Source organism: Lonchura striata, chromosome 3 (genome assembly GCF_046129695.1).
Source record: "Lonchura striata isolate bLonStr1 chromosome 3, bLonStr1.mat, whole genome shotgun sequence".
In the NCBI taxonomy this organism is placed as follows: Eukaryota; Metazoa; Chordata; class Aves; order Passeriformes; family Estrildidae; genus Lonchura; species Lonchura striata.
The window spans coordinates 99,993,383-100,006,200 of record NC_134605.1 but is presented as its reverse complement, the minus strand read 5'-3'; the positions used below and the strand labels follow the sequence as shown (position 1 = coordinate 100,006,200).

Genomic DNA, 12,818 nt, shown 5'->3' with positions numbered 1-12,818 from the left:
AGGAATAGGAGAAAGTTTGAAGTGTTCGACACACACCACTGCCCCTATTTACAACCCTCTGGACTCTCCCACTCTCCCTAAAGCTACTGGTTTTCTTGGTAACTTTATAAGGAATCTGGTAAGTCAATATATTGTTTGGCTGTTCAGCCTCAGGCTATACTGTTTTACTCACCAGCCAGTGCTTTCTGCTGTAAGTCTGATCTACAGATCAGGAGTGTCTATGGTATGATCAACAGTACAACAACTCAGCCTCTCACATCTGTTCATGTTCCCCTCTATACATGCCAGAGAACACAATCAGGATGTGACTCAGAGCTAATACTGATTTTTCAGACTGATGCCTAATTAACAGCAGAATGAGATCAGCATTAGGCTCTGAATCTCAAATTACTTCTAACATGTATTGGATCAGAGTAAACAGTATAACATATATATATATATATATATATTATAACATTCTAGAATGGAAATAGGTTTTTGCTTTGGCGATCAGAAGATGGTAATTTTATGAAGAGCAAAGGAGGCTTTTTTTTAACAGATGACCCATGATTCTGGGCTTAAAGGATAAAAATTAACCCATGAACCAAAACATTATTCAGAACACATAAAATCCCAAATTGTGAACACCAGGGCACTAAAGGATCCAGAACTACCATCACTGATGAAGCATGTCAGTCTTCCTGTGTCCTGCTGGTGACAAGAATAATTTAACTATCAACTAGTCACTGTTTAAAATATTTTTGCACTGTGATGTTTTTGTGAGAAAATTCAACAAAACCTGAACATTTGGCTTTTTAATGTATTTCTCATAGTCCCTTTGATAAAAGCTCAACTCTTTCTGAGGGTTGCTACTGGAAGTCAAATGCTAATTGTATTAGTTAATACTTCACTGAGCATTAACCACAGGCAGGACAGGAAAGGTGTCACAGGCAGTATGTATAAAAGGTAAAAGTCATGCTCCTCATGGCAGTTTTTGTTTCTACTTTAAGACTCCACACTTCAGCTTATTACTATAACTGTCACCAGTAAAGTCTCCCCACCTACCCATCTAAGGAAGCTTCCCAGCACATGCCATTTTGCAATTTACCTTTAGTTGCTCCACAAAGTGCTTCCCAATTGTGATCCCGGAATTAGGATTTCCTAAGATTATTTCAAAGTTATCTTCAAGGGCGAGTCTTTCCCTTACATTATACAGACGTTCATATGCCACTGCAGCCAGAGGGATACATGGAATTCTCAACACTACCATGAGGCCGTGGCCACTGGGACATTGTCTTGAAGAGTTTATTAGATTTTGGGTGATTTCCAGAGTTTCAACTGAGGTGTAATTCTTCATCTGAGAAAGACCACACACTGCCATCATAGCTGCAGAGTAGTGTTGGATGAGGACAAAAGTCCTTATCACTGCACTGTGTAATCTGGGGAACCTGAAATAAATTGTGAATTAAAAATATTAAAGGGTGATGTGAAAAAGCCATTTTTTTACAAAATATAGTAAACTCAGGATTTTCTCCTGTAACGAATCCTTCATATCTATTATAAAACAAAATCTCATCAATTGAAGTTGTACAGTATTTGCAAGGCATCATTTCACAATCAGAACTGATGTCTCTTCATTTCATAAAGATTTACTAAGCAAGTAGTCTGGTAAGGTTACATCACTTTAGTTTATCCATACCTTACTGCTGTTACAAAATTTATCACACAATATTAACTGAGGCACTCAGTAATAACATCAATCAAAATTACATTATCTTATCAATAAGAATAGTATTCTTCATTGTGCGCCATTCTTAAGGGGCAGAGGGAGATTGGATGCTTCTTTTGTTTTCTTACTGAAGCCTGAACCAACTTATTCTTGTGTTCAAGAGGACTGAATATGTAGGCAGCAACCAATAAGCACTCCAACTTCCCAAGGCCAGCTACACCTTGTCTCAATCCCCAATTTATGGAAAGGTGATCCATGGATATCCAATAGCTTCCTGTGTTCTGATTTTCACAGAAATGAAACCCAGGTGCACAGTAAAAAGAGTGCTTACTATGGCTTGCTCAGAAAAGTGACCATGGCTTGCTCTGAAGTTTTTATTTCTGATTTATGTGTACCTACCACAGTGCTATATCTAACTTCTCTTCCTTTCCAAGGGCAGTATACTCAAAATCAAAATCAGCCAGAGTCAGCAAGTGATAATATTGCACAAAAGTAATAACACATTTAAAATTATGTGGTGATACTATGTTAGATTATTATAATATAGAGTTAGTTACAGGTTACAACAAGAACACACTGTAAACTGGGCTAAGCAGTGTGCATGCCCATAGTAAGAGACAGCCTTGACTGATGACACTGCAGGCCCAGTATATACTAAATATGTAAGAGAAAATAAGAACAGGTGAAATGCCTTGCATATGTAAATGATGTGTAAGACAGTGAGAAGTAAAATAAATAAATAAATAAATAAAATGGTCTACAAGCTAATAACTCAAGGCTCTAAAAAGAACTTCCTAAGTTTCCCATGTTAAACAAAGCAGGGTCCCATACCTCTTTCCCAAAGCCATGACCATTGCTTCAAAAGAGCTGTCGTACCGAAGCAGTGGAATACTATGTCCAGAGAGGGTGGACTCAATGAATTCTGACAGTCCAAAGTATTTCTTGTTTTCATGGTATAAATCTACACCCTAAAGCAAATGAAGCAATAAAAATATAAGGATAAAGCCTATCAATAATTAATTTACGAGTGATTAACCATTGGTATCTTGATATACTTACAATCACACTCTCTAATAAATATACATCTACTCAGACATATTAGAAAAAGAGAAAGAAAGAGAATTTGACCCAGTTTTTCCCCATTTCTTTCTCTCTCCCCACATATCCATACAAACAGACAGACCAGCTATATGGAATAAATATGCACATATACGAAAAAAATCCATGTATGTACATATATTTATACAGTAATGCACTGGAGACAGAACTGAAAATTATTTCCATTTATGTAGCTCAAAAATTTTTAGAAGAACTATTAAGGTTTATGGAAGATATAAAATGAATAAAGAAAAAGAAAGCTAGAAAGCATAAGAAAAGGAAAAATGAACTTGCCACAGACTGAACAAAATATCATTCAGATTTCACTCTTGGTTACAAAAATCATGGGGCTTCACTGTTTTATCAAATACATAAATGGAAAATGACTTATGAAAAGCTCAGAAAAGCACATCAAAGCATCCATCTTACATTGCTGTATGAAGAAGGCCAGTGGATCTCATTGTAAGGGCTGATATGAGTATGCTGTGTCTGCAGCGCATAGGGGAAGGAAGTCACATGGAGGGTCACAATATTTGGTGCCTCTTTCACCTCCCTGCAGTTCAACAGTCTATCAACAAGTCCTGTCGACAGCTCTGCTTGAGGATAAAGACTGTGCATAGCACTGCAAAAAAAGAAACCCAAAACTCTCCAAAGTGATCAGCAAAAGGGAATATCTGTGTCGGTGGAATAGCTTAAACCTGGATGTGAAACGAAGTTAAAGGAATTTAGTACTCTTCTTTTACCCTGAAATTGTTACACAGAAGAAAATACAAATTATTTCACTGCAAACAAAAATTTATTTGAGTTTGATAAGCTCTCTAACGAGAAAATTACCAATCCCTTGCAGCTACCAGAATATGAGAGATAAAGTAGGAAAGGACGCTAATGTGAGAGTTACCAAGAGATATATACTCCTGCAGTAACTTTAGTCAGATTGTTAGTGCTGCCCTTAACAAAGGATAATTCTAGCCTACAAAAATCAAGATAGAAAAGTACAGAGAGTAAGTCAGTATGATAGAAAAAGAGAGAAAAAGCAAAGAATATTTTTGCTCTAAGTTTGCTCTAAGTTTGGCCTAAGCTATTCTTAGAGAAAATCACAATATCACAGAATACTGACAATCAATTCCTTGCTCCTGTGCAAAATTTCAGTCAAAATTTCAGTCCAGCTTTAATTTTTGGCATTTGCCTGCCTGTGTATCTCTATTAGATATAAAACAGAATTAAGCAGCAACATAGGTACTTCCCTACCACTCAAGGATGTTATATGAATAAATGCCTCAAAGGCTGGGACAGTAAAAGTCCATGTAAGTTCCTAAGACCAGGGAGCTGAACAGGAAACCCTCAGATGCAGTTTCATTGAAAGTCATCATTGTTAACCAGTGTAAAAGACAAGATTTCTCTTCATTCACAAGCAAGATTCCAGTCTTTGGTTTCAGAAACACTACCATGATCTCAAAGTTGGAGTATGTTGGTGTTTCTGGAATTCAGAATGTTTTCCAACCTCCCCAAAAGCCTCAGAACCAGACAGCAAAAGCAGCCCCACTTCTCAGAAGGCAGGTTGTTGAGAATCTATGGAAACAGAGCTCTGTGAGGGAAGCAATGAGTTACATGAGTGAGCTGATAGGGAACACTAGACAGAAACTTCTCTTTTTCCCTCAGAACTCTACCTGGCATCACTACGAATCCACAGAAGCTTTCAATTCTTACAAATCTGTGATTTTGGATAGAAAAGAACTGGGAAATTTCCAATCAGTTAAAAAAATGTTGTTTCACTAGTTGTCTACTCACTGGGTTGGGGTTTTGCAAATTTTACATCCCAGAGGACAATAAAAGAGGATGAGGAGCTCTGTGTACTTTCATAGGAAGCTCTCCCTTCAACAAAGGACATGCAGCCAAAAAAACAATAGCTGTGGCTGAAAGTAGGTAAGAATGGGGAGCAAAAAAAAAGCTCCACTGAGCTCTTGAAATGTTCCACTGAGACATAATATAATAAGCACAGTAAGAATAAATCATGAAGGACCTTAAAATATGTTTATTGAATGCATGGGGAGACAGAGTTAGCAGAAAGATGCAAACAAAGATGAAGGAAGGGATAAATCTGAAAACTAATATTGAGAGATAATGCAGACAATAATTATTTCTCTAAAAACAAGTTACAGTTTTCTTACCTCATTAGATCCCAGTGTGCGTGATCATGGATTAGGACAAACAGTGTGTGTGGATTCTGCATAGAGTTTTGTAAAAAGATTTTGAATTTAATTTGGGCTTCTGCATCTAGTTTCATAACATACTGCTCCACTCTCTGCTTTGTAAGATGTTCCTTTTCTAGTCCAAGTTCTAATAATATACCTAAAAGAACAGAGAAAGTGTCAGTAATTCTGGATATGAATACATCTAAGAATGTTGTGTAAATCTAAAATAAAGCTAACTAATGAGCACCTGAGTGCCAGAGATGAAACAAAGTCTGTTGGTAAGTCACTTCGGAGGGTGGAACACAAATCAAGAAATCGATTTTTTCGAAGGAACCCAAATCAAGATTTTGAGTGCTGGAGTCAGCAATTGAGCAAATATGAGACAGCAATTTCTGAGCCACTGCTAGCTGGAATGGACGAATTTGATGTCGTTCAATCTCATAACCTGGAAAAAGGCAAAATTCTGTTTAGATATATGCCCAAAATCTAATCTAATGCAAAATGTTAAGAGTCTGGCAAAGAATGACTGATCTACTCTTTACGGTATTTTGCTTATTTACAGGAGTTCATTTATGAAAATCCATATAGAATATGCAAAAAAAATCTTTCCACTTACTTTCCTGTAAATGGAAGACCTGAAAGAGAGACCTGAAAGGGAATTTGAGCAATAGCATTCTGCTACCACAGAAGTACAACTTACAGCTTCAAACACTGTAATACCCTGTGGAACAAAGCAGAACATCCATCAGAATAAATCTGAATATTCCAATACATGAGTTGCTGTTTGCCTCAGGACCTTTGCCTTCTGGGCTCTGCCCAGAGGGATCTAACTGTGCACCCAGAACTTGGTGTACAGTGCCCTACTCTGTTACCGCTTTAGAACATGCTCCTTACTTGTACACACAGCTGCTCCAGCTCCATTCACTGCTGTTGGTTTATTCACTGAAGAAGAAAGCGATGAAGAGATGTGTCCTTGGTTTTCTTGATAAAATTTTTCCAGCAAAAGATCAATGTCACCCTCTGTCAAATGAAAGGGACAGTGGAACATCCATCTTCATAAGAGCTGCATTTCATATTGATTTTGCCTTGTAGAACTTAAAAACTTTGTATATATTTGCTAGCTATCCTGCCCTTGATTTATTGGCCGTTTTATACAGGAACCCTCTCAGTATTGTCTATTGCATCTCTTTTTACAGAGTATCACCAGTAAAATTAAAACCAGACCAAAGAATGGGAAACCATCTCTGCAGACCAGCTAGGACATTTAATGGAATGTCGTAGAAAACTAACCTTAAGGTCTTGATGCAAACGAGCAACAACAATGACATAAAACTGGCTTAGATTATGTTCAGACCATGGATCCATACTGTTCATTAACAAGGATTACAAGAAAGTTGAGAAAAATCTGATAAACATTTTTAAAACTCTATCATGTTTGAAAAACAAAAAGAAAAACAATTTCTAATACAGCCAGAAGAAAAACATGAGTCAATGCTGAAGCAAGCAATGTATATTTTGTTGAAGTATTGCATATGTTCAAACATACCCGTTTCTATAGAGCAGGGGCCCTACTTACAGATGAAAGCTATGCAGAGAGTACAGTATGCCTGACCCAGGTATTAGTATTTTCTCAGCAGCTGAAAAGATGTTTAAGCATGTCTGCAGTGAGCTCAGAAAGGCAGGGCCTGTCCTGTGAAGAGCAGTCCAGTGAATATAGGTGGCAACTATTTTTAGGATGCTAATTTACTTGTTCTGCTCAAACAATAGCAACAGCAGAGAAGTCTGTGATTCTCTGTGATTCTATGGTTCTCTGATTTTGAGAAGCATACTTTGAAGATACTAAGATAAACAATACATAACTACAAGATGATTTAAGGAAAGTGAGATTCCCTTAAGTGACCACTCAAAATATCATGACACATTCAGAAGGGTTCTTGTGATCTATTTATCAACATGATGTGAATGGCAAAGAAGACTATGACATCCCATTAATTCTGTCAAATATGCTGCATTTGCCCTAGTTGTGAAATATGGTTTAACTTTCTACACAGCTTGATCTATCCCCAGATAATCCTGCCTGTTGTAGTTCTCAGTACACTCACTTAAAAAATGATCCAGCCTCTCTGCAATTTTTGTCTCTGTCCCAGGCATCACAATCAAGTTCAAAGTATGACAAATCAAAGGGGCAAATCCCACCTTTCATAAAATAGCTCTATCTATTCTGCTCTAAATTCTTAGGGCAAAAGAATTTATACATTCATATGCATATGGACTTACATAATATAAGGATGGATTTGCATAGCTAAGAATAATATGCTCATCTGCTTGCTGGCCTATTTTTATGAAACCAAGGGATTTTAGAAACAGATGCTTTTAAGAGCAATTTCAATTCAACTGTACTTTGACAACTTTGTCCCGCATTTTTCATGTATTTCTAATAGTGTCTTGCTTCTGGTAAGGAAATAAGCAAAGGTGTTTTCCCAGACTTAAAATTTTGTTTCAGGGATTTGGAAACATGCCTCTTTACAATTTGTTAGGTACCTGGGCAGAGTGTGCTAAAGAAGGACCCCAGAGTTTCCACCTTCCCTGTGACCAGCTGATAGCTAACTTCTTTTTGGTAGTCTGAAGGACTGAGCATGCTCTCAGACAGAACTCTTGCCTGATACTTTCCTAAAAGACAAAAAAAAAAAAAAAAAAAAAAGAATTTTGATAACACTTCAAAGAAAAGAATGTTCTAAGTCAAAATAAGAATACCCTCACACATACTAAAATGACAGAAATGACAGAGATAAGTCTTTTATTTCTCCAACATATACATGCACCAGACACATGTAAAATAGATTTGTTTCATGATTCTTTGTATTTCATTCCCAGTTTGGAAAGTATTAGTTGATACAGGATATAAAAACCATGTAATATTGAAAGGAATTGCCAATTATGTTACAATCACAATGAATCTTTTAATGGTCTTTCAGATAATTTATTTAATCGTGAGCAGGCTGTTAAAGGAATGACATAGAAAGACTATCTTTTAGAAGCTAAGGAAAGGTTCTCTGCAGTAATATCCCCATTGCAGAGAGCAGGAGAGCTTTATGCACTGTGTGTGCTGTAACTCACTATTTCTTGTTTGTAGCCTTGTTGGCTGAGATGCTTTAGTGAGAAAATGGGCAAGACAGGCACAAGGTGGTTTGCTGGGGAGAGACCCAACTGTGCAGTGTCAGCTTGGCTTCATCAAAGCCCATTACTGGTTGGCCAAAGCTCTGCTTTCTGAGGCAACTTCAAAGTTTGGTTGGAACTCCAACCAAACCCCTCACAGCAGTGAATTATTCTGGTTTGCAAGGAGATGCATCCTTGGGATGTTACCTGTTATCACAATGCAGGAGTCAATGGCTCGGTTTCTACTGGCACATATGATCACCACATAGTTTGTCTTCATTAATTTTCCCTCAATGAGTAGCTTAAACATTTCTGAAAGCCCTTCTGCCAGGGAGTAGCTGCACTCGATGATATGGACACTGTCATTGCAGGAGCTGGCTGCCAGCCCTGCCAGCCAGGGCAGCTGGGCTGAAGTCACCGGGGTGATGTGGCTGGGCACCGGGGGGAAGGCCTGGGGAACAGCCTGCTGGTACTGGCGGATTTCAGACAGGTGGGACTCCCGCCAGGAGCGCATGAATATTTGCTCCAAATCCTCAATCAAAGGGACCTGGTCTGCAGCTAAAAAAAAATAAGAGGGGAAAGATTATGAAACAATTAAACAAAACTGTTGAGTTAAAAACTTCTTTTTTTAAACCATGCTGCAGATTTCTGCATGCATGACTCTGTTACCTTTAGTAGATGAAAAGCAAATTTTTGATTTTAAAATGCCTTTGTGATACTCAGATAAAGCTGCCCTAATTTGAACCTGAGTACCAGTAATTAGAAATATTTAAGAGGTTAAGTGCTGCCTGTCTCAGCATACTTCTAAACCACAGATTGTCAGCAACAACAGTGAATTATGGCTCTTTTCCTTTAATTTTCATTGCTGAGGTTGCAGATGATAGCAGGAAATAAACTTTGTATGTTTATAATTCAATCTGTCTGGCCTTCAAGACATAGTCACTTCATTTTGTTCTACAACCATGAATGAAACAGTTTAATATCACATAATCAAAGACTCATATTTAGTACTGTCCTGCTCTAATATTCCCCTTCTCATTTGTCTGCATGTAATACATTCAATGTAGTCTATCTGGATGTAGAATAACCTTACCTAGTTGAACAAGGTAGTAGACAGTCAGTAACAGCTGCATTTCCTCAGAAATAGGCTGCATTGTGGATGCACCATATTGTTCGTATGCTCTAGATAAAGACTGTGAATTTCTGTAACAGGTGTACAACAAAGGACTCACTATCACATCATTAATGTTCCCACAGAGATATGGGAAGTTTCCATGACCTACAAAATAAATGTATGTACACATCACATTTATTTTGTCACTTTTCATATGTGCATTAAACAGGTTTAAAAGTCAGCCTCTTAAAATGGATAGTGTTAGCAGTGTACATCTCATGCAAAAAAAAAGAGGCCTTGTTGTGGGGTTGTGGGGGTTTACCTTTAAAAATAACTGGTTTTGCTTTACAGATTTTCATCAAGTTGTCAGGAACTGAGACTGGTTCTCCTGAGCCCACCATTGGAGAGGAGGCTGGTCCCACCAAAGCAGAATGTGGTAAAGATGACAGGCTTCCTCCATCTGAGATTTCAGACATATTGTTACTGGAGTTAGGTCTGGGAATGATTTCCTCAGAGAGAAATTATTCAGCATCATTTCATACCCACATTTGCTATCAGTATTAACTGCTTTTTGTGGCTCCATCAAACAGCTCATGACCTGTTACTACAACCCACACTATTATTCTAAGCATCTTGGAGGACTAATTATGTCACTGCAACATTGGACATCACATATGCATGTAAAAATTTTGAAATGTTTATAAATAAACAGTTCCAAGGATCAATGCATAAATAGACTTGTGTGATACTGTGTAGTTGTGATTATCTATGCAGTTATGATTTGTGAGTTCTGTGTGATATATTTAGTTTTACTCATTCTAAACAGGTTTTATTGCTATAAGAAGAAAGAAAAAATAAGATTCAATGTTTGCTCAGGCATAACTTCTTTATGGTAATTTTAATATAAAAAATAGTATATTAAAAAAAAAACATTTTGGGGAAACTGGGTTTATTTCACTGCATGTCACTCTTGTCTGTATCTAGACTATAGAATCCAAGTACCAAGAATATTATGACAAAATAATTGAAATAGTGAACAGTACTGCTATTATGGACCTGAGTTATTACACTAATTCTAATATTCTAAAGGTGTTTTGGTATCTAAAATGGACCCAGGCATCTGCTGGGATTTGTTAATGACTCAGTGTCTGGAACCTAAGGAGAACTAGGCTCAGAGCCTCAAAATACGGAAAATAGTGGAAATAAAATATAGTGGAAATAAAACATCTAGGTGAGCACAGAGAAATCTCTCATATGAATGTGCATATGTCTTTAAAATAATGCCTTCTCCCCCCCCCCCCCCCCATTATTTTCTGAATAATGAAACAAAATTATTACTTTGGGTATAGTTTACCATTTTTAATTCTGTTTGAAGCCTGTGGATTGAGCTGGAAGTTCCAAGTTTCAGTGGATGATGGAGATTCTGGTGACCAACCTTTATGGCGCTTTTTTGGAGGCCCTGGATTTGTTAATGTGCCTGCATGTTTCAGAGAAATATTAGAATAAAATGTATACAGGTTTGTGCATGGTATTTCAATATGTTTTGATAGACTGAATGTATTCAACGAATATGGTAGTAGAAAAGGTCAAGTGTATGACTACAATAATTTTGTAGTTTATTTTACTTTGTTGTGTCCTGCTTAAATTTCTTGGAAATTTCTGGTGCAGAGAACTCCTAATTATCCAGATTTTCCTTACCTTACACCAATGCTTTCCCTCTACCAAGAAAAATACAGTATAAGTACAGTAAGAGACATACTAAGAATCCTTAAAAGTATTAATATTTTGAAGTCAAGACTGTGGACATTTTGCTCCTTTTATTTCTGAACACATGATACAGTGTTACATGTAATTTGTTGAAAAATTGCATTCCCAAAGGTTTCAGAGTAATAGTAATATACATCTGAGTTCTTTTTAACAATTTCCCCATTTACAGGATTTTTGCCAGTTCTTGCTGATTCCATCTTTTGTTTTATGTTATTCCATATTAACTCCTATCAAACTATTTCTACACCATCCTCCTACCAATGCATAGCTTCATTTTTTTTTTCTGTAAAACTACTTTCTCCCAGTTTCTCTTGGAGATCCTGATGACTAATTTCTTTAATTTTATTTCATCATTTTCTTGAGTCTCCTTGTGCACTCCTGCAAACTTATAGAACAATGAGCTTCCACTAACATTTCCAATTATTACGAGTAAATGGTCCTCCAGGAATTGCTCAGAAACTTGCAGGATTGAGCTATTTCTGTTTCTGGACATTATTACACCAAGGTCATAACACTGCTTTACCCTGCCAAGGCTACATCTCCTGGCAAAATAGTTAGTCCCACATAAAATGTGAGGCAACATAAGAATTTCATATTAAAAGTGTGGGTTTAATTTTGAAAATTTTATTAAAATTCAATATAAACCCGAGGTGTTCAGATCTAGAAGATTGTTCTCTTGCAGACCCTCAGGCACAGATTTCCAGTGACTTTGTCCCTTACACTTTTACCACGCGAGGGCAGCCTTTGGCCGTTTGTGCTGCTCATCCTTCGCCTGGCTTCCTGGCACTGCGCTGGGACAAAGTCACAAGACACTTAGAGCAATAAAAGAATTTTTTTTAATTTGAAAATGCTGTGCTCTTTAGTTCAGATATGTTGATATTTGAAATTAATCCTTCTGAAATGAATTAGCAATAATGGGCTGCTTCATGGAAAAAAGATTAAGAGCCTGAATGGGCAGAGAAGGAGAATTTGTCTGTGATGCCAGCAGGGAAACTTGGGAAGACTTATCCTAAAATAGAGAAACAATTTATTTCTAGCCATAGTGAAAACTAGTTTTCTTTTTTAAACAAGCCAGTGACACAGTTTGTGACAGAAAACAATTAACAAAAATCATGATAATAATGCTACAGTGAGGACAGTTTATTGAATTTGGAGCTGGTTGCCAAAGTCTAGCTCTCCATCCCAAGGTGAACTGCAACAGTTCAATAGGAGCTGCAATAGGAATCATTCTATGAGTGATTACTTATAAATATTTTTTAGTTCCCTTCACAAAATCTGTCGGTGAAATCGATGCAAACTGACACATTCTTTAAGAACATGGATTCAGAATCTGGTCTATGTCTCTATTAGATTAATGAACTGTAAATATGAGGGACAAAATTCAGTTAATATTATGAACTGTAACAAAACTGTGGCTGAAAATATTAAGATTTTTTTTTTACTGGTAATTAATACAGAAAACAGTATTGTGGTCATAAAGGACTTGGAAGGAAATGGTAATTTCTATTCATTCAGGAAATTATAATCATAATACAATTTGTTCAATGCTTCTGTTATACACATAGAGTTTAGGGTTATTAAAGAACAAATCCATACAAATACCTAACACTGAAGGTCTTGTCAGAGCAGACAGGTTATTTTTCATCAGCTGTTTTTTAGGTGATTCCTTGCCATTATAAACTGCTGAGCTGAATGCAGCTGTTGAAGGGGTGGGATCTACGGCTGCAGCTGACAAGAAAAAATCCAAGATATTCACATTAAACATTTCTAGGTCAAAATCCTC

General features: G+C 36.9%; 1 protein-coding gene across 3 annotated transcripts in view; it reads right to left on the bottom strand.

Moving 5' to 3' along the window:
• Positions 1 to 12,818, bottom strand: part of GREB1 (growth regulating estrogen receptor binding 1) — a 62,887-nt gene that overhangs the window by 27,299 nt on the left and 22,770 nt on the right. For all 3 annotated transcript variants that reach the window (XM_021525391.2, XM_021525390.2, XM_021525392.2), the window contains exons 7-18: positions 12,638 to 12,763; positions 10,623 to 10,745; positions 9,591 to 9,728; positions 9,248 to 9,433; positions 8,362 to 8,712; positions 7,540 to 7,668; positions 5,893 to 6,018; positions 5,246 to 5,443; positions 4,975 to 5,155; positions 3,236 to 3,428; positions 2,540 to 2,676; positions 1,088 to 1,427 (exon numbers count right to left, since the gene is read on the bottom strand). In XM_021525391.2, coding sequence (XP_021381066.2) covers positions 1,088 to 1,427; positions 2,540 to 2,676; positions 3,236 to 3,428; positions 4,975 to 5,155; positions 5,246 to 5,443; positions 5,893 to 6,018; positions 7,540 to 7,668; positions 8,362 to 8,712; positions 9,248 to 9,433; positions 9,591 to 9,728; positions 10,623 to 10,745; positions 12,638 to 12,763 — 2,228 coding nt within the window. The remainder of the gene's footprint in view (positions 1 to 1,087; positions 1,428 to 2,539; positions 2,677 to 3,235; positions 3,429 to 4,974; positions 5,156 to 5,245; positions 5,444 to 5,892; positions 6,019 to 7,539; positions 7,669 to 8,361; positions 8,713 to 9,247; positions 9,434 to 9,590; positions 9,729 to 10,622; positions 10,746 to 12,637; positions 12,764 to 12,818) is intronic.